We start from the raw sequence: 16,991 nt of genomic DNA, 5'->3' as shown, positions 1-16,991 counted from the left end.
TCATGTGTGTTGTCGACATGTTGTTTTCAAAAAACGAAAAAGGCAAACTTCTTCCACTCAAAAAATGAACTCTTGTTTACCGCCCGTTCATGTCGAAGGTAAGCAAAGCCTTGTTCTTGTCATCGGAACCTGAGTCAAGTTTTCATCTGTTGCTGGTTTGCTCTTTCTTTGCTCGATCATCATAATCATGAAAAATTGATTTTAATTTCTCAATCATAATTCTTTGACATGAACTGTAGTGTGCCTGAAACCACAAAGTACTGCCAAGAGTAAATTAATTAAAGAGGCTGTTTTGGAACTAATCATAAATAGGAGACCAATCATTCAAGATGGAATCATTCCAATGATTGTTTCCGAGAGTCAGAAACTTTCCGAAAAGGAGGAATTTCTCGTGAAGCATGTCAAACAAATTAAAATTTCTGACATGGAACAACATCCGATGTATAATGGACCTTTGTTGTACAACCAAGATGGACAATTTTCAATTCATGTCTTCAAAGCAACGGATGAAGAACCCATTGAAGAAACAACAGATGACAATGGAGCAGAAAATGAAGAAATTACTGCATGTAAACAATGGTCCCTTCCCAATGATTCATTTGATGGCCTTTGGGAAAGTCTAATTTTTGATAATCATGTCAAGTACAACTTGTTGGAATATGCCTCAACGACCATGCGATTTTCTGATTTGGGAGTCGATCAAAATTTAATTAGTTGGAATCGAGTTGCCTTGCTCTATGGTCCTCCTGGAACTGGTAAAGTAAGTTAGTTATTAGAATTTTTGTAAAGAATATTAGAATCATTCGTTTGGAATGTACACGATCATCAAAATTTCGCAACATTTTTCTTCCCATTTCTATTGAATTTTCTAATTACATTTAACAATGCCAACCAAATTCCACATGATGGATAAAATTATTACAGACCTCATTGTGTAAAGGCCTTGCACAAAAACTTTCCATACGAATGTCACACAGATATCCATCAGGAGGTATATTAATTGAAATCAATGCTCACAGTTTATTTTCCAAGTGGTTCAGCGAGAGCGGAAAACTAGTCATGAAACTCTTTAAGAAAATATTCGAAATTGTAGAGGATGAAGAATCATTTGTTTGCGTTCTCATTGACGAGGTGGAATCTTTAACTGCAGCTCGAAAAAGTGCTCTCTCTGGCTCTGAACCTTCTGACAGCATTCGAGTAGTGAATGCACTCCTCACTCAATTAGATCATTTGAAACGCTACAAAAATGTACTCATTTTGACAACTTCGAATATTACTGAAGCCATAGATTTGGCATTTGTAGATAGAGCTGACATCAAACAATATATTGGTCCTCCTTCCGTTCAAGGAAGATATTCCATCCTAAGATCATGCCTCATGGAGTTGATGCGTGTGTCTGTCATTTCACCATCAATAGCAATACCGAAATGGAATGATAAAGATGCTCCAGAGAATAGCTATGCTCTCAAACTAAAGCAAATTTCCGAATTTTGTGAGGAGGGAATCAGTGGCAGATCGCTTCGAAAGCTTCCCCTCTTGTCACATGCCTTTTATTTGAATCACATTTCTAATTCAGTGACTTTGGAACAATATTTGTTGGCCATTGAGACTGCCTTGAAAAACAAAGTGTTGCAATTGAGTGGCCAAGATGCTAGGTGAAAGAAAAACTCAAAGCTTTTTGTATTGTGACACGGAAAAAGCCGCCAAATTTTGTCGCATTCAAATACAAAAAATTCTCGATTGCTTCTTATTATTACTCTTTGTTTTATTCAACAATCCTAAACATTGATCGGAATTAAAAAATGGTGCAATTTGACGAAGTCCTTGGGTAGGTATTAAAAACTCTTCATGGATCGTTTCTTTGTGTTTCAACTAAATATCAATCAATCAACCTTTTGTTTAAAAAGAAACGAAAATTTCTTGCCCGAAATGAATCCTTTAGAAGCTCAGCGGCAAATCGATCAATTAAAACATTTTGGATTGAAAGATATTGGCACTTCGAAATGGATGAAACAACGTGAGGTCGTCAACATGCTCAATATTCAGGCACATCAAAATGCCGCTCTTAATCAAGATGAATACATTGCTCAAGGAATTATTTCCTCACAAAAAGTTGAAGTTCTTATTAAAGAGCTCATCACTGTGGAAATTTGGAAAAACAAAGTGACACCGCTCATTAAGGAAGAGTTAACAAGTGCCTCCAAACAATCGATCAAACCCTATTTAATTTATTATCATGAAGCTACGTTGGTTAATTTGTTGGAATGTGTCATGTATCATAAGGATGCAATTATTTATTGTGAAGAATCCATTCTAATTGAACTTGTCGATTATTGCCAACGAAAATTCAATGTCCTCATTCATAACAAAAAACTGCAAGAGCGTCACGATCAAAAGGACATTTTGAAATTATCAGATGAGGAAATTTGGCAGGATCAAATTAGAGAAATTGAATTCAACTGTTGCATGTATTCTCTCACAATATTCAGATTCATCACAGACAATCTCAAAGAAATATCTCCAAGTGTGGTACATCGAATTTTAGAAAAACACGACTCTCCTATTGCATTAGTGTACATTATTGAGAATTCACCTTTCAAAAAGAAGGAAAAATCTGGATTCAAAAAGTACAATGGTAACATATGGGAAACTGTCTCGTTTGATGAATACTTGAAGGTGACACAATACGAAGCTCAAGTCTGGCTAGCCATTAATAATTTGTTGGTGGATCCAGAAACAAGAAATAAGTATGAATACACAACTTTTAGAAGGGAAACAGTTATAGGCGTAAGTTGACATTGGGTTATTTTTTTGCCATTCACTGATTCTCATCCATTGACGTGGTGGTGGAATTGTTTGAAAATGATGACTAATTGAAAACTTTGGAATGAAACAGCTCAAGAAATATCTCACAGATGTGCTCATTGACCAAATTCCTGTCCTTGTAGACTTGCTGAGAAATGTCGAGAACTTGCAAATTATGAATTTACCTGTTGTCTCAAAGAATATCTTAATGGTGGAAGCAGTGGCCGAATTCAGTGAAGCAATTCTCAATGGAACGGACTTTGAGAAAATCGCCCAAGAACATTTGTTGACCATTTGCAACACAGAAGATGACGAAGCTCGAAGAGAGGAGATTATGTCAATGGCCAAGATGTTCGGTAACATGCTGGACCTGATGGGAGAGAATGCAGACTATGAACAATTAAAACTTTAGCTCTTCTCGGTTTGGTGATTTTTCGGCATTTTCTGCATAAATTGGCTCAATGTGTTTTGAAGAAGAGGTTCACCGACAGACGACTATGCCACTTATCACAGGTTGCACAAGCAAATGAATAATTTAGAAATTTTTTGTTTAATTTTGATGATGAGTGTGGTGGGAAGTCAAATGATTTACTTTTCCTTCTTACCAGCTTCCTTCTTCTTTTGGGCAATTTCTTCAATTCTTGCCTTCTTCTTGGCCTTGATCTCTTGTTGCATAGCAATAGAGTTCAACTTCATTCTGAGTGGGTTAGTACCCTTCTTCAATGAAGCGTATCTCTTGTTGTAAAGGAATCTCTTCTTTGATCTTCCGGTCTTTCTCTTACCCTTGAATGGTTGCTTGTCAACCTTTGGTGTTTGGTTTCTAACCTTACCAGCACGTGCCAATGAACCGTGGACTTTACCCATCCTATAAACAATTCAGACAAACGTCATTAGCGGAACGCGTGAGAAAATTCAATACCTACTTTTTGACGTATTTTTTTCAAACGAAAATTTTTTGTTGAGAAAAAAAGTGGTTGACTGGAGTTTACAATGGTGAGTTTTTAACGGGGACAAGGATCATCGACGTTGTCAAACACTGCAAAGAGTTCAAAGAGTGACGGTACAACATCATCAACTCCCTCTTTCAGAATAAGAGGCATATCAATAGAAAGCCTTCCTCATTTCCGGGTTTGAACGCAACGAGCTCATCTTCTCCGCTTGCATTCTCTGCTGGCGCCATTGCAACCAATTCTCCAAAAACAAAAAATAACTTTAACCACCACTTCTGGTGTCATCATCAACAACACAAACAACACCACCACACCACACAACAAAAAAGTTGTTGAGGCAAGCAGTCAATAATATCATCACTAAAACAATAATACCATCGAGTATGAGCCGTGCGAGAGTGTACGCTGATGTAAACTTGAGAAAACCGAAGGAATATTGGGATTATGAAAGCCTTCAAATTGAGTGGGGGTAAGTAACACTGTAACAGCCACAACCGATAACGTAAATTGTTTGATTCAAATCTGTTATTTTATCATCATCATTATCTTCAATATCGTTATTTTATCATCTTTTTAAAATTGTCATTACTACAACAACAACATTGTGCTTGTCTATTATTATAATTGAACACATATACACCACATCATTATCATCATCACCTATGAATAGTTCTCAAGATAAATACGAAATTGTTCGAAAAGTCGGCCGAGGAAAATACAGCGAAGTTTTTGAAGGAATAAACGCCGAGACAAATGAGCGATGTATCATCAAAGTACTCAAACCTGTCAAGAAGAAGAAAATCAAGAGAGAAATTAAAATTCTACAAAACCTTTGTGGAGGAACCAACATTGTAAAACTTTTGGATGTTGTTAGAGATCCTGAATCCAAAACACCATCCCTGATCATGGAAAATGTTGATAACACTGATTTTCGTTTTTTATATCCAACCTTCTCTGATTTTGATATTAGATATTACATGTATGAGTTATTGAAGGCTCTAGATTTTTGCCATTCGATGGGAATAATGCATCGAGATATTAAACCACACAATGTCATGATTGACCACAAACAAAAGAAATTACGTGTCATTGACTGGGGACTTGCAGAATTCTATCATCCAGGCCAAGAATACAATGTAAGAGTGGCTTCAAGATATTTCAAAGGACCAGAGCTTTTGGTCGATTTCAGAGAATATGATTATTCTCTTGATATGTGGAGTCTTGGATGTATGTTTGCTGGAATGATTTTCAGAAAGGAACCATTCTTCCATGGTCGTGATAACTATGACCAACTAGTTAAAATCGCCAAAGTGTTAGGAACTGAGGAATTGTATGACTATTTGGACAAGTATTCTATTACACTCTCTGCACACTACGAGGGCATTCTTTCAAGAAATAGATATCCAAGAAAGCCATGGCACTCGTTTGTGAACAAGGACAATTCGCATCTAGCCAACGATGAAGCCATCGACTTTTTGGACAAATTACTTCGATACGATCATCAACAACGAATGACAGCTAAGGAGGCCATGCAACATCCTTACATTAGCAGCATATTTAGCAAATTGAATGAAACAAGCCAAAACTCTACCGGAAATATGGACACACGTGAGTAGTGTGTAGTGCACTATTAAGCAAATGACACTTACAAGCGTGTCATTTGAAGAGACTCGAGTCTCTGGAACACTCTTGTGTGTTAATTATTAACTTTTTCAACTATTTTCGATCACTCCTTGACATCCTTCTTCTCTTTTTCACACTTCATTTTCCCAATAAACGACTCCATATCCATTCTGCAGAAAGTGTTCATGAAGAATGAAACAAAAATTAAAAAAATTTAGAAAAAAAATGCCGCCAACCAAATACTACAACCATTCTCATGGTCGCTCTTCATCAGGTCGAAACTCGTCATCAACACAACAAACCACACCCACAACACCAACACCTCCTTCGGGTGTATCAATCATGAGTAATAAATCATCAACCACGTTGGATCCTCGTCTTGCTTCTAATGCTTCAGCAATTATTCCCCAGCCTCGTAGACGAAGATCGAGTGTGAGCAGAGAACAATCTCCACCCTCTGATGATATTACCAATAATCCACCTTCTATCAGTGATGCGGCAAACAGTCCCAAGGATGATGATCAAAAACACCAAGCGGACATGAACAATATTGATAATACTGGTAGTGGCCACGACAGTGCTGCTATAAATACTTTTAATACAACAACTTCATCAAATCTGTCGTCTCAACCTTTCTCGACCACTATCACCAACAACATTACCACAGCAAGAAATCAACATGTTGGCGGCTTTTCCGGAACAGCAACTTCACATACTGCTGTAGGAGGCAACAAGGACTCCTCCCATGTTCCATCTAGTAACTCCAATAGTCATTCTCACCATCATTCTCATCACCATCATCATAATTCACACTCATCTCATCATCAAGTCAGTCAAAGTAATAATATTACAGATGATGACTCGGACATTCAAGCAGGACTATCCACCAATGCCATCCAAAAAATCTATAATACTACCCTTCAATTTAATGCGGAATCGATTCTTGCTGCAGTAGACCAGCTTCAAAATAGAAGGGCAGAGCAATTCCCTGACGAGAAGAGACTCAGATATTCCATTAGAGATGTTCTCGACATTGGTACTAGTAACCCAATTTGCACTGAAAAGCACCCGGACTTACCAGAGTTGGATTACAGAAAGCTGGACTGGGGAATTGTTCAACCTCCCTCATCAACAGCTCAATCTTCCACCAAACCAATATCATCATCAGACAAACGCCCTCCAAGACAGTACCCCTCTGAGTCGAACTCCAATCCTTTCGGATCCACATCAAGAAGAGGCGCCAGTGGTCGCTCTCAATCCGGAGCAGGTATTAGTGGGAGAGACAGCAGCAGTGCATTTGCAAGTCTCTCCAATTCTTCATCAACTGGTAGCAGTAGTAGATATGCGTCTGTGTCATCAGCAAGTGGAAGTACAGTCGTGAGAAGTGGCGGAAAAGGAGCCATATGGTTCGACTCGAGTGCTTCCAATGACGAATTGACCAGCGAAGAACTCGAAAGAAAGAAAGCCTTTGAAGAGTTTAGAAAAACTCATCAAGCTACCACTGGAGCAGGTTCCTTCTTTGGCGATTTGTCCAATACTGAAGGAGAAGCTTTAGAAGAGGATTATCATGCTTCTATCGATGAAGAAACCTTTGGTACTGACTTGCAAGAAATGAAAGAATCTAGCAATGCAAGTGATTTGGAAAGCTACTTTTTCACTTTGAGCTCTCACCAAAATGATTTTGGCAAAGAATCTTCACTTTCAGAGCTTGAAGACTCTTTCCTTAATTTGCCAACTCCTTCATCTTCGACTCCCACTCAAAAGAGAGACAAACCTTTGTTTACATTAGGAGACACAAAGACCGATACAATGCCTCCATTCGTTGCAGAAGACCCTGTCATTTCAACAGTGATTAAGGGCTCTAAATCTGGAAAATCAAGATTTGGATTTGGCTCTTTTGATGAACAGCAGATGCAGTCAAATACTAGTCCTGCTTCTCTATTGGACGAACATTTACAGACAACAACAACAACAACAGGACGCGCCACCATCTCTCAACCAGGTAATATCAATGTTTCTGAGCTTTTTACCTATCCTCAAGCTACTACACCAAACTTGCAAGGTCTATTTTCCACAATAAGCTCCTTATCCTCTCAACAACAATCACAAGTGTTTCCACATTTGCGCCCCACGAACACCATTCCTGAATATTTCTTGGCAGGAAACACACAAGCAGGAAGTAGCAAGTTTTCTACTCTCGAAAAGGTCAGCACGGAACAAACCAAAACAACACCACCAGTACAATTTGACCAATTTGCAGTGATAGACTCATCCAACCAGGTTTCAATGATGAGCGCTGAAGATTTAGAAAATCAATTCTTGTCATCTCTCAATGACTCGACCTCTCAATCGCCATTGAAGCAAGCTACACCAACACTGGAATCATCTAAAGTAGTACCTGCTCTTTCAAATCAAGGAATTGAACATTTATTTAAATCACTTTCCTCAACTGTTCCATCCACGGATTCCTTCTCTACTCAAAACACGGTTGATCTTCCATTGTCAACAGCAACAACCACTACTCCAAAGTTTGTATCACCATTCCAGCAATACCAAGAGCACAAGTTAAGCGAGAAGGCAGAAAAAGCCGCAGAAGACAATACTCAACCAGTAACTCCTTCTTCCAAACAATCAACCGTATCTACCTCATCACAATCGGCAACAAGTACCCAAAGAAAACTTTCTAAAACCTCTGCCAATTCTCCATTCGTACCATCTCATCTCATGAAAAAGATGGGTACCAATACCGAAAAGAAGATTAAGCTAAAGACAACTCCAAGTCAAGCATCAACTGCAACCTCTACTTCTAATACCCAATCAACAGTTAAAACTGTTCCACAAACATCATCATTATCAAATCAACCAACCACCTCCTCTGCTGATGTTTCAACTACTTCAAATGTCACAACAACCAATAGTAACCCCCCACAGCAACAACAATCTTCACCAACAGAAACAATGGCCACTACATTACCAAGCACCGCGTCAAGTCTCCCACATTATACTTCATCACAACAAAACCTTCAACCACAAAATATGATTAATACTACTCAACCACCAAACATGCAGCCAATACATCCAGTTAACCCATTGATGGATCAAATGCAACCACAGACTCGTATGATGCATGACAAACGCTTTTTGTTCAATCCAAATTCACCTTTTCCAAATAACCCTTCTGCATTTATGCCTCCAATGATGCATCCTGGTTTTGTTCCTCCTCACCAATCCTTCCCAAATCCTGGAGCTAGGTTTCCGAATGTACCCCCAGGCTTTCTGCAAAATTCTGGACCCATGTATCCAATGTTTATGCCATCACAAGAAATGATGTCTGTAGAAGATCTTGAGAAGGAATTTCTTAACCACAAATAATTTGCTCTCCCACGCATAATTCAGTACGCATTGATATCCTTCAAATTATTCACATTAAATTTATCCTTTATTATTCACCTCTTTTTGATCAAAATTATTTATCAGGGACAATTATTTGACCTAAAATCAACAATCAAATCATAACATAACAAACATTCCCGTTTTTGCTCAGATCCAACTCTTTTACATATTCCAATAATGGACCTCTCGACAGGAATGAACAACAACTCCATTCCGTCAAACGCGTTTGACTCAAATGCAAATATTGGACTGTATACAATAGAGATAACCTTGAAAAAGCTTCCCCATCCAGACGACAACAATTCATATTCAAGTAACTCAAGTGTTGCAAATAAGCTTCCAATAATGCTTGACATCCAACACTACCAAAGTTATTATTAAATAATGTCGGTTTGCAGGATACATCTAATTTTGTGAGATTGGGTAAGAAGTTAAATAGATCGGTGAGTCTTTCATCTCTCTCCATATACTCATCGTTCCATCCACCCATGTTTAATTCACGAACATTTCTGAAATAACCTTTCTTGCAACAGTTGTAAAAGGCTTGCAATTGGGACATGTTTTGTTTCAAATCTACTCCATCAAGTTTTTTAAATCCCAACGTAGAATAATGTTGTTGTTGTTTCTTTTCATTCAATTCATCCAATCTTATTCCAGTAATGACGCAATTCCACTCTCTACACACTCTTCTCGCATTCCTAAATAACCACAATTCATCCAAATATTGAAAGATGTGATCAACGACAATCTCAAAGGGCAATTCTCTCCACAAGACTTTCCGATCCTCTTGAATGATCATTTTTATTTGAAAATTTAGGGAAAAGATTTAATAAGGAAAGATTCAACGAACATTAATGAAAGGACCATATAGTGATGGGTCAGTTCCCAAAATTTGGTGTGTCCAATCAATGAATGTTGTGAGTCGTCATGATCTCATCTGGGGATTCTCCTTTCACCAATTTTCACACACAAAAAAATCATGTCATCATCCAGCAATAGAGCTTTGAACCTCCTCGTCATTATCATCCTTGTTACATTCCTTTTGGTTTGTGGTTGTCTATTGAATGTTCGTTCGCCATTCGTCGAGGGACATTCCCGATGGAACTTTCCAAGGTAGGTGCGAAAGTGTGAATCATCTTTCCGAAAATAATTGTTCCATCCATCCACACACATTATATATATATAAATAACTGATTGCAATCACTCTTCCAATGATCATTGTCACATCCTGAATTCCAATATAATTTCAACAATATATGTCGTCAGTCCAAGAACCTCTGACTCTGGACTAAAAACCTATCCATGTAAGTGAACATCTTTTCTCCAAACAAATTCCACTCACACTGTTGATGGTCCATCTCTCTGTTGTGTAAATTCTCATATTTCACAAGGTGGTGGCATTCAATTCTTTGGACAAGGTCAACCTGTGACCACTCTCGCTCCAGGAAAACAAATTTTGAAATTTGAAGAAACCATTTCACACACAGGAGCTCCTTTTCGAATTGCCCTAAGTATTGGAGATGACAGTAATTACGACAAGTTCATTCTCGTCGATCACATTCCACACAACGATGCCACAGAATCCAATCCAGTCAAAGTCTATCAATATGAAGTGACCATTCCTGACATTAATTGTCCAAAATGTTCACTCGCTTTGACCAATCCAATGACAGACAAAATTACATCAGGAACATGTTGTTCGTATCCAACAACAACAACAACAACATTGACAGGTAATCCTCAATGTTTCAGTGTGTATCACAGTTGTGCGAATATTGTCATTACTGGTTCAAAATCGATTCAAGAATTCATGTCGAGTGGTGGTGGTGGTGGTGGTTATAATTATACTGGACCTTGTGGAGATTATACTCAAGAATCTGCAGTAAGTGTTGGTGCGAAAGTATAACATGCATTTCAAATTAACTCACATATATGGAAATTCTCTACAACAATCTCATTGAATTCAAAGACATGGATTCGACAAAGTGATGCCTCTTGGAAACTCGCATCCACCTTTACAAACTTTTACATTCCACCCACCAATCAACAATGTGCTAATTTTGCAAGTACATGTCCACCAAAATCAGCACCCAACAACACTAGTACTTCAGGAAATAGAAACAATGGTGCATCCTCTACATCCATGATGAGTCTGTTGGTGTTGTTGGCATTCATCTTTTGTTTGGAAATTGCCAACTATGGATGGAAATAAGTTGAATGAATCAAGTTGAAAATAAATGAAACACTTCATTGAAAACTCCAATTCAACAACATTTTTTGAAAAAAAGTATTGATCAATCTTTTGGAGCTTTCAAGTGAGGCTGGGAATTTTGGAATCCAAATAAGGAACTATAAATTCTTTTGGAAGAGCATTTCGAAAACAAAAAAAATGATGAATAACGTTTCAATAATGCAAAACCATCGGAATGGCATATAGGAAATTGCCTTATCTACTTCTCTTCGGAATGAATATAATCAAGTTATAACAAACACCAAGTGATAAGAGGAGACCAAAATTAAATTCTGCAAAATAATCGAGGTCTCCAATTCATTCACATTTGAAATTATATCCAAATCAAACATGATAGACTCGTTTTAAATCGGTCCAAACTCACTGAACGCCTGTCATTATTTTAATGAGAAAATCCACACTGCTTCCCAAACATTTTCTTGAATTCGATATTTTGAAAACTTCCCTTTTTGGCTTATTCGTAAAACAATCAACTCATCTTACAAGAAACAGTTGAAAGTCTGACATTGAAATTCTTCATAATATCTACATTTCTAATATAGGAAAATACCAAAAAAACTTTCGCTATGAAGTGAGTGATTAACTTTTTCTCATCATTTTTCTTTACTCGCTTGTTTTATCGTTTTTGATAAAAAAGACAAGAGACACTGCTTGTTCTTGAACTTTGCAAGAGAAGAATGGTTTTGCACGAAATGGTTGAAATCAATTCTGCCACACATTCATCATCACCATCATCATCACTTCAAGCCCCTTGTTGTACGGAACCATCCAAATCATTCACTGCAACCATGATGAACAAAAAGAAGGTTTCGATTGCAGCAGCTGTTCCTTCTTCTTCTTCTTGTGGTACGACTCCAACAACAAAACTCCAACAGCAACCTTCAGCAACATTCGTCGGAGAGTACAATATGGTGGTTGTGACCACTAGTACTAGCTCGAGTTCGAAACAAGTTCAACACATTCCAACCACCACCATGTTGAACGATCCCAGAACCCTCACAAATGTGTTGTTGAGTGAGAATATTGCGACTCCTCCTCCTCCTCAGGCAATAGCAGCCACCACAAGCGCACCACCAAAGAAGGGTTTGTTGAAGAGAATTTCCGATCATTTGTCCCACTCTTCATCCATGATCATGGACAGTATGTTGCATATGAGAAGTCACTCTCTTGCAACTTCTCAACAAGCGGAGGAGGATTTGGGTGTCTTCTTTCCCAAGTATCATCCCTCACCATCACACACCCAAACCATGACTAAGGAATCAAAATCAGCGGATGATCATTTATCTAAGAAAACAACAACACCGCCACTCAATGAGAATAGCCATGATCATGGTGAAAGCGGTAATGAACTTACTGCAAATGTCGTCGAATCGATGAGTAATAATACAAGTGTTGAACGGCACTTTACTGCAAATGTCGTCGAATCGTTGAGTGTGCAGAAAAGTGTCGCCGTTCAACACTTGTCTCCTGCGATGGCCTCAACGACATCTGGAGGAAAACCAGCGACCATCACACTTTCACTTCAATCGAATGCAACGTTATCGGATCGCTCACACATTGAATCTCCTTGTCGTACGACACAAAACAAACCTACGACGTCTTTGTATGGAGTGGTGGTGCATCCACCAAAATCTCACCGTTCTTCAACGACACACAAAGTTTTTTCACACGAACCAAAAAAAGGAATTCACCATTCTCATCTCTTGAAAAGGAGAAATACTTTGGTGGGGGCTGGACCATCTACTGAGCCTCTTTTTCATTACTCTAGAAGATTGAGTGTGGATCATGCAACAATGGACAATGTTTGGGGAAGAATTATGTACAACTCTGAGAGAGAAATGATCTTTCTAAATTTTGAAAATTTAAAGATTGAATCTGTGAAACATTTACAAAATATTGCGACATGCATTTCAACTTTATTGGGAGATCGCGAGGAAAAGGTTGAACAACATCATCATCCTCTTCGAGTATTCTCTCGAAAGTCTAAAGAAGTACCACATATTGAAAAACGTAAAGTGAAATGCTTTTTGAATGATGACGATTTGGATTGTCCTCCAAACCTACTGGATATGTACACTCAAATTGTTCATCTTAATCCTAGGTTTGAGTCTGTGACCAAGTATACCAACAAGAGTGTCTTGCAAGACCATCAGAAAACAATACAACAATCTCTAGTTGAATGTGAAATTTATTTGAAAACTCATCCATGTATTTTAGATCGATTCGTGGTCAATCCTGATGAACATATTGGAAAGGGCACGTATGGTACAGTTTCTGTTGCACTAGATTTGAGTCTTGGTAGAAAGGTTGCAGTGAAACGGTTGTGTCGAAAAACCATGAAACTGATTGGCATTGAGGACCATGTGCGAAATGAAATGACCATTCTCAAATTAATTAAGGAAAATCCACATCCAAATATTGTTCAAGTTCTTGACGTCTATGAGGGAGAAGAAGAATTCTTATTTGTTATGGAATACTTGTCAGGTGGCTGCTTGGACAATCCTTTGGTAGAAAATGAACAGCATTCAGAACGTCAGGTACAAATTTATTTTGCTCAATTGGTGAATGCATTGGATCACCTTCATAACAAGTTAGGAGTTATTCATCGAGATATTCAGCCATCAAACTGTTGCTTGGAAGGCAGTAGCAGCCTGAGCCCCGTGTATGACATGTTAGGAGGTGAAAAGAATTTATGTGTGAAATTGGTTGATTTTGGAATGAGTTGTTTTATGGAAAAGAATTTAACACAAAAGACACAAACTTTATTTTGTGGAAACAGTCATTATGCTTCTCCAGAAATGATCCTGAAAAAGCCCTATGGACCTGAAATGGACGTCTATGCATTGGGAGTTTTAGTTTACAAATTATTGACTGGATACGTACCATTCAGAGGTGCCCAACAAAAACTCTTAATGCAATTTACCATCTCATTGGATGATCCTGATGAAGGAGATGAAAATTCTTCAGACTATGGAATGTATGATGATGAAGATGAGCGAGTGAAATTATCTCCAGCATGTCGAGATTTATTAAAGAAAGTATTGGAAGTGAATGCAGAGACAAGATTTGGATTGGAACAAGTCAAACAACATGAATGGTATCTTCAGGGAAATGAAATTGTCAAGCAAATGTATGCTGCCATGAATCAACAGCAATCGCATCACGAACATGAGGATAATATGGTGCTCGAAGAGCATCCAACAGAGTCTTCTCACAGTGTGGACGACGTTGCAGATGTCACACCACATGTCACCACTGGCCTTGTTGAAAATTGAGAGAATTTTCCCGTAAATAAATAAGGAGGTCATTAGGGGTTATTTATGGGTTTTTTATGTACTGTTCTGAATAATTAAGGTTTTTATATATTTCTTGAAGGATTTATCACACACACTGTTTCCTTCTGTCAACTGTCCGCTTTCACAAATTCGAAAAAAATGCAATCAAATCTTCGTCTCATTCAGAGTGGTTTCGGCTTGAATCATGTGACAGCAGCCTCCTCCAATTCTACATCCGAACCACTCATCTCCAAAGGAATTGCCATTGCCATCGGAGTGGGCAGTTTTGCATTCGTTTCCTTGTTGATGGCTGTCATTGTCATTGCAGTGGTAATTGTGGTGTTAAAAAATCGAAAGAATCGACACAAAAGATATTATAAACATTACCAGAGACATTCCTATTCAGCAAGCTCTGCGTCATACTATGATGCGAATGAGGTGTTGCCTGGATATTTGCGATAATATTTTACCGTGAATGAGACTCTGATAATGAAAAGCAAAAAGGTAGTGACATTTCGTTAGGTGAAGTGAATAGTATTCCTTGACCTCCACAATGTTATTGCATCATTAAAGGATATTGAGGGACGTCACTTTTGGTCTTGTCCATCGTATCCAAAAAATTATTCTCCCATGCCGGGAATCGAACCCGGACCTCCTGGGTGAAAGCCAGGTATCCTAACCATTGGACTACACGGGAGGTTATAGAAGCTATCAATATTATAGTATCACATTCCATTTTGTTCTCAGTCGTTCATTATCAACATTCAATCCTTACAAGATAAAATGAAAACCCTGTGATATCGAAATATATTTAATTTTCTTGGGGAATTTTAAATTTCACATGTGAAACGAAATGAAATTTTATTGCTGAGAATGACCCCAAGAGAGTTTTCATTTCAATTCATTTAAAAAAAGTATCGCTTGTATAAACCCTCAATTGAATTCAGATAATTTTGAAAATGAATTATGGGAAAATAAAAAATTCGTCGAGGATGGGATTCGAACCCACGCGGATTACTCCAATAACTTAGCAGGCTACCGCCTTAACCACTCGGCCACCTCGACTCACACTTTGAATTGTCCTGTTGTAAAACAAAGTAAATATCATGACAATGCATGCGAACAGTCTTTCTCCTTACTTTTGTTCACACATGACACTTCTTCTTTTTTTCTTATTGGTAGTGAGTGTTTGATCAAGAATAGCCTTTGATACAGACGGATCTGCCATCAATTAATCGCAACTTCATGAACAAGAAGATCTATTCGAATAATGATTTGGAAAACCTATTAAGGGAGCATTGACAATTACTTGGTGATTCATAATTTCAAAATTCGATCCATTCCTAGACTTTCACTTGTGTTGTTGTACAAAAAATAATTCAAAAAAAATGGTAAGTAGATTCAAATAATTATTCTCGGCCAAACCACTAATCACTTATAAATTTGTAATCTATGGTTTCCACAATCACACACGCAAAGTTCTCCAGTCCACTCACACACACATATTCCAGAAAGTATAGGTAAATCCTCTTGAGGCAATTTAAACATTTTGCAGAATGTGCCATCTTCAGAAAATACTTGTACAGTTTGGCTATCACTGAAGCAAACTAATAAGCGCCTGGATGCATTATCAAAATAGAGACCATTTGGTCCTTTACAGTAGTTGTTGACATTGGAAAGGTCCTTTAAGACTATCCATTTTTCTTTTTCGTATGAATATCTCAATATTAAAATGTTGTCTCGTAATGTGTGGAAAGAAATAAACATCAAACCATCCATACTAATGCAAATAGCCGATGGATGTTCTATTTTGAACAGTGGGTAATCAATTGCAAGTTCTTGGATAAACTCTCCCGTGCTTGATTCGAATAAATAAATGGCATGCCTCTTGTAATCACATACGACGACAATTCGATCCTTTAACAGTTCAGTCTTTCTCCAAACCGCAATCCCATCAGGAGAGCAATATCTAGAACTCCACAATTCGTGTGTGGCAGCTTGTTGTTGTTGTATTGAATTGGTCAATATGTTTTTCAAGTCAAATTTGGAAAGAACCCTTACTGCATCTGCGTTTACATGTCCAAGGAGTAATGCTTCACCTCCAATTCCGTCGTAATCTTTTTCAATACATAAACATTGTGGGTAATAAATCTCAGAATGAAATATCAGTGTTGTTTTGTATTCTTTTGTGATGGCATCAAAGACTTGAATGCGATGATTATCAAAATCGCTCACCATGATACAATTACACTCACAACTAAATTTTACATCCCATGGACAGGCAAAACCATCATGGGAGTTCTGCTGCTGTCCATCAACTCCTATCGTTTCAACCAGTTCAAAATTCATTGAAAAGGGTCGTTGATCACGAAATTTCTTGCTCATCTTTTCTTTCAATTTTGAATAAAAGAATGAAAAAGATCCTTCCGATAATGATGATGAATCTTCCTTTTCTATGAAATCCACTAACACCAGCCACACAAGTTCTTGCATTTTTTCAAAATAAAAAATTTCCTTTTTCGAAATGGATGATAAAACCTTTTTGGATTATTATTCAAAGTATGTGTCACATTACGCGTACACATGTCTCTTTGAGTGTTCGATCAAGATAATGAAATTCAGAAAGATCTATTGATCACAACTTGAATGAACAAGCAGATCTATTCAAATAATGATTTGGAACCAAATTAAGGG

At 37.7% G+C, this 16,991-nt stretch overlaps 10 protein-coding genes across 10 annotated transcripts; 7 read left to right on the top strand and 3 right to left on the bottom strand.

Annotated features, from left to right (window-relative positions):
* Positions 1-64: 64 nt before the first annotated feature.
* FDP41_007513 (uncharacterized protein) lies at positions 65-1,659 on the top strand (the record flags this gene model as incomplete). The annotated part of the gene is made up of 3 exons (XM_044711267.1): positions 65-98; positions 240-760; positions 925-1,659. 3 exons carry the CDS (start codon positions 65-67, stop codon positions 1,657-1,659), a joined length of 1,290 nt encoding a protein of 429 aa, XP_044569049.1.
* A 143-nt stretch (positions 1,660-1,802) lies between these two features.
* Positions 1,803-3,217, top strand: FDP41_007512 (uncharacterized protein; the record flags this gene model as incomplete). The annotated part of the gene is made up of 3 exons (XM_044711266.1): positions 1,803-1,828; positions 1,908-2,787; positions 2,897-3,217. 3 exons carry the CDS (start codon positions 1,803-1,805, stop codon positions 3,215-3,217), a joined length of 1,227 nt encoding a protein of 408 aa, XP_044569048.1.
* A 176-nt stretch (positions 3,218-3,393) lies between these two features.
* FDP41_007511 (uncharacterized protein) lies at positions 3,394-3,669 on the bottom strand (the record flags this gene model as incomplete). The annotated part of the gene is made up of 1 exon (XM_044711265.1): positions 3,394-3,669. One exon carries the CDS (start codon positions 3,667-3,669, stop codon positions 3,394-3,396), a length of 276 nt encoding a protein of 91 aa, XP_044569047.1.
* A 469-nt stretch (positions 3,670-4,138) lies between these two features.
* FDP41_007510 (uncharacterized protein) lies at positions 4,139-5,371 on the top strand (the record flags this gene model as incomplete). Its single annotated transcript, XM_044711264.1, has 2 exons — positions 4,139-4,224; positions 4,426-5,371. The coding sequence occupies 2 exons, from the start codon at positions 4,139-4,141 to the stop codon at positions 5,369-5,371; spliced, it is 1,032 nt and encodes a 343-aa protein (XP_044569046.1).
* A 232-nt stretch (positions 5,372-5,603) lies between these two features.
* On the top strand, positions 5,604-8,750 carry FDP41_007509 (uncharacterized protein; the record flags this gene model as incomplete). Its single annotated transcript, XM_044711262.1, has 1 exon — positions 5,604-8,750. The coding sequence occupies one exon, from the start codon at positions 5,604-5,606 to the stop codon at positions 8,748-8,750; it is 3,147 nt and encodes a 1,048-aa protein (XP_044569045.1).
* Positions 8,751-8,883: 133 nt separating this feature from the next.
* On the bottom strand, positions 8,884-9,570 carry FDP41_007508 (uncharacterized protein; the record flags this gene model as incomplete). The annotated part of the gene is made up of 1 exon (XM_044711261.1): positions 8,884-9,570. The coding sequence occupies one exon, from the start codon at positions 9,568-9,570 to the stop codon at positions 8,884-8,886; it is 687 nt and encodes a 228-aa protein (XP_044569044.1).
* Positions 9,571-9,750: 180 nt separating this feature from the next.
* Positions 9,751-10,983, top strand: FDP41_007507 (uncharacterized protein; the record flags this gene model as incomplete). The annotated part of the gene is made up of 4 exons (XM_044711260.1): positions 9,751-9,884; positions 10,038-10,075; positions 10,163-10,653; positions 10,741-10,983. 4 exons carry the CDS (start codon positions 9,751-9,753, stop codon positions 10,981-10,983), a joined length of 906 nt encoding a protein of 301 aa, XP_044569043.1.
* A 731-nt stretch (positions 10,984-11,714) lies between these two features.
* FDP41_007506 (uncharacterized protein) lies at positions 11,715-14,297 on the top strand (the record flags this gene model as incomplete). The annotated part of the gene is made up of 1 exon (XM_044711259.1): positions 11,715-14,297. One exon carries the CDS (start codon positions 11,715-11,717, stop codon positions 14,295-14,297), a length of 2,583 nt encoding a protein of 860 aa, XP_044569042.1.
* A 159-nt stretch (positions 14,298-14,456) lies between these two features.
* FDP41_007505 (uncharacterized protein) lies at positions 14,457-14,759 on the top strand (the record flags this gene model as incomplete). Its single annotated transcript, XM_044711258.1, has 1 exon — positions 14,457-14,759. One exon carries the CDS (start codon positions 14,457-14,459, stop codon positions 14,757-14,759), a length of 303 nt encoding a protein of 100 aa, XP_044569041.1.
* A 969-nt stretch (positions 14,760-15,728) lies between these two features.
* Positions 15,729-16,790, bottom strand: FDP41_007504 (uncharacterized protein; the record flags this gene model as incomplete). Its single annotated transcript, XM_044711257.1, has 1 exon — positions 15,729-16,790. The coding sequence occupies one exon, from the start codon at positions 16,788-16,790 to the stop codon at positions 15,729-15,731; it is 1,062 nt and encodes a 353-aa protein (XP_044569040.1).
* Positions 16,791-16,991: the final 201 nt, after the last annotated feature.

Source organism: Naegleria fowleri, assembly GCF_008403515.1.
Source record: "Naegleria fowleri strain ATCC 30894 chromosome Unknown tig3, whole genome shotgun sequence".
Classification (NCBI taxonomy): domain Eukaryota; phylum Heterolobosea; class Eutetramitea; order Acrasida; family Naegleriidae; genus Naegleria; species Naegleria fowleri.
The sequence above is the reverse complement of the archived record's forward strand: the minus strand, read 5'-3'. Positions and strand labels throughout refer to the sequence as shown.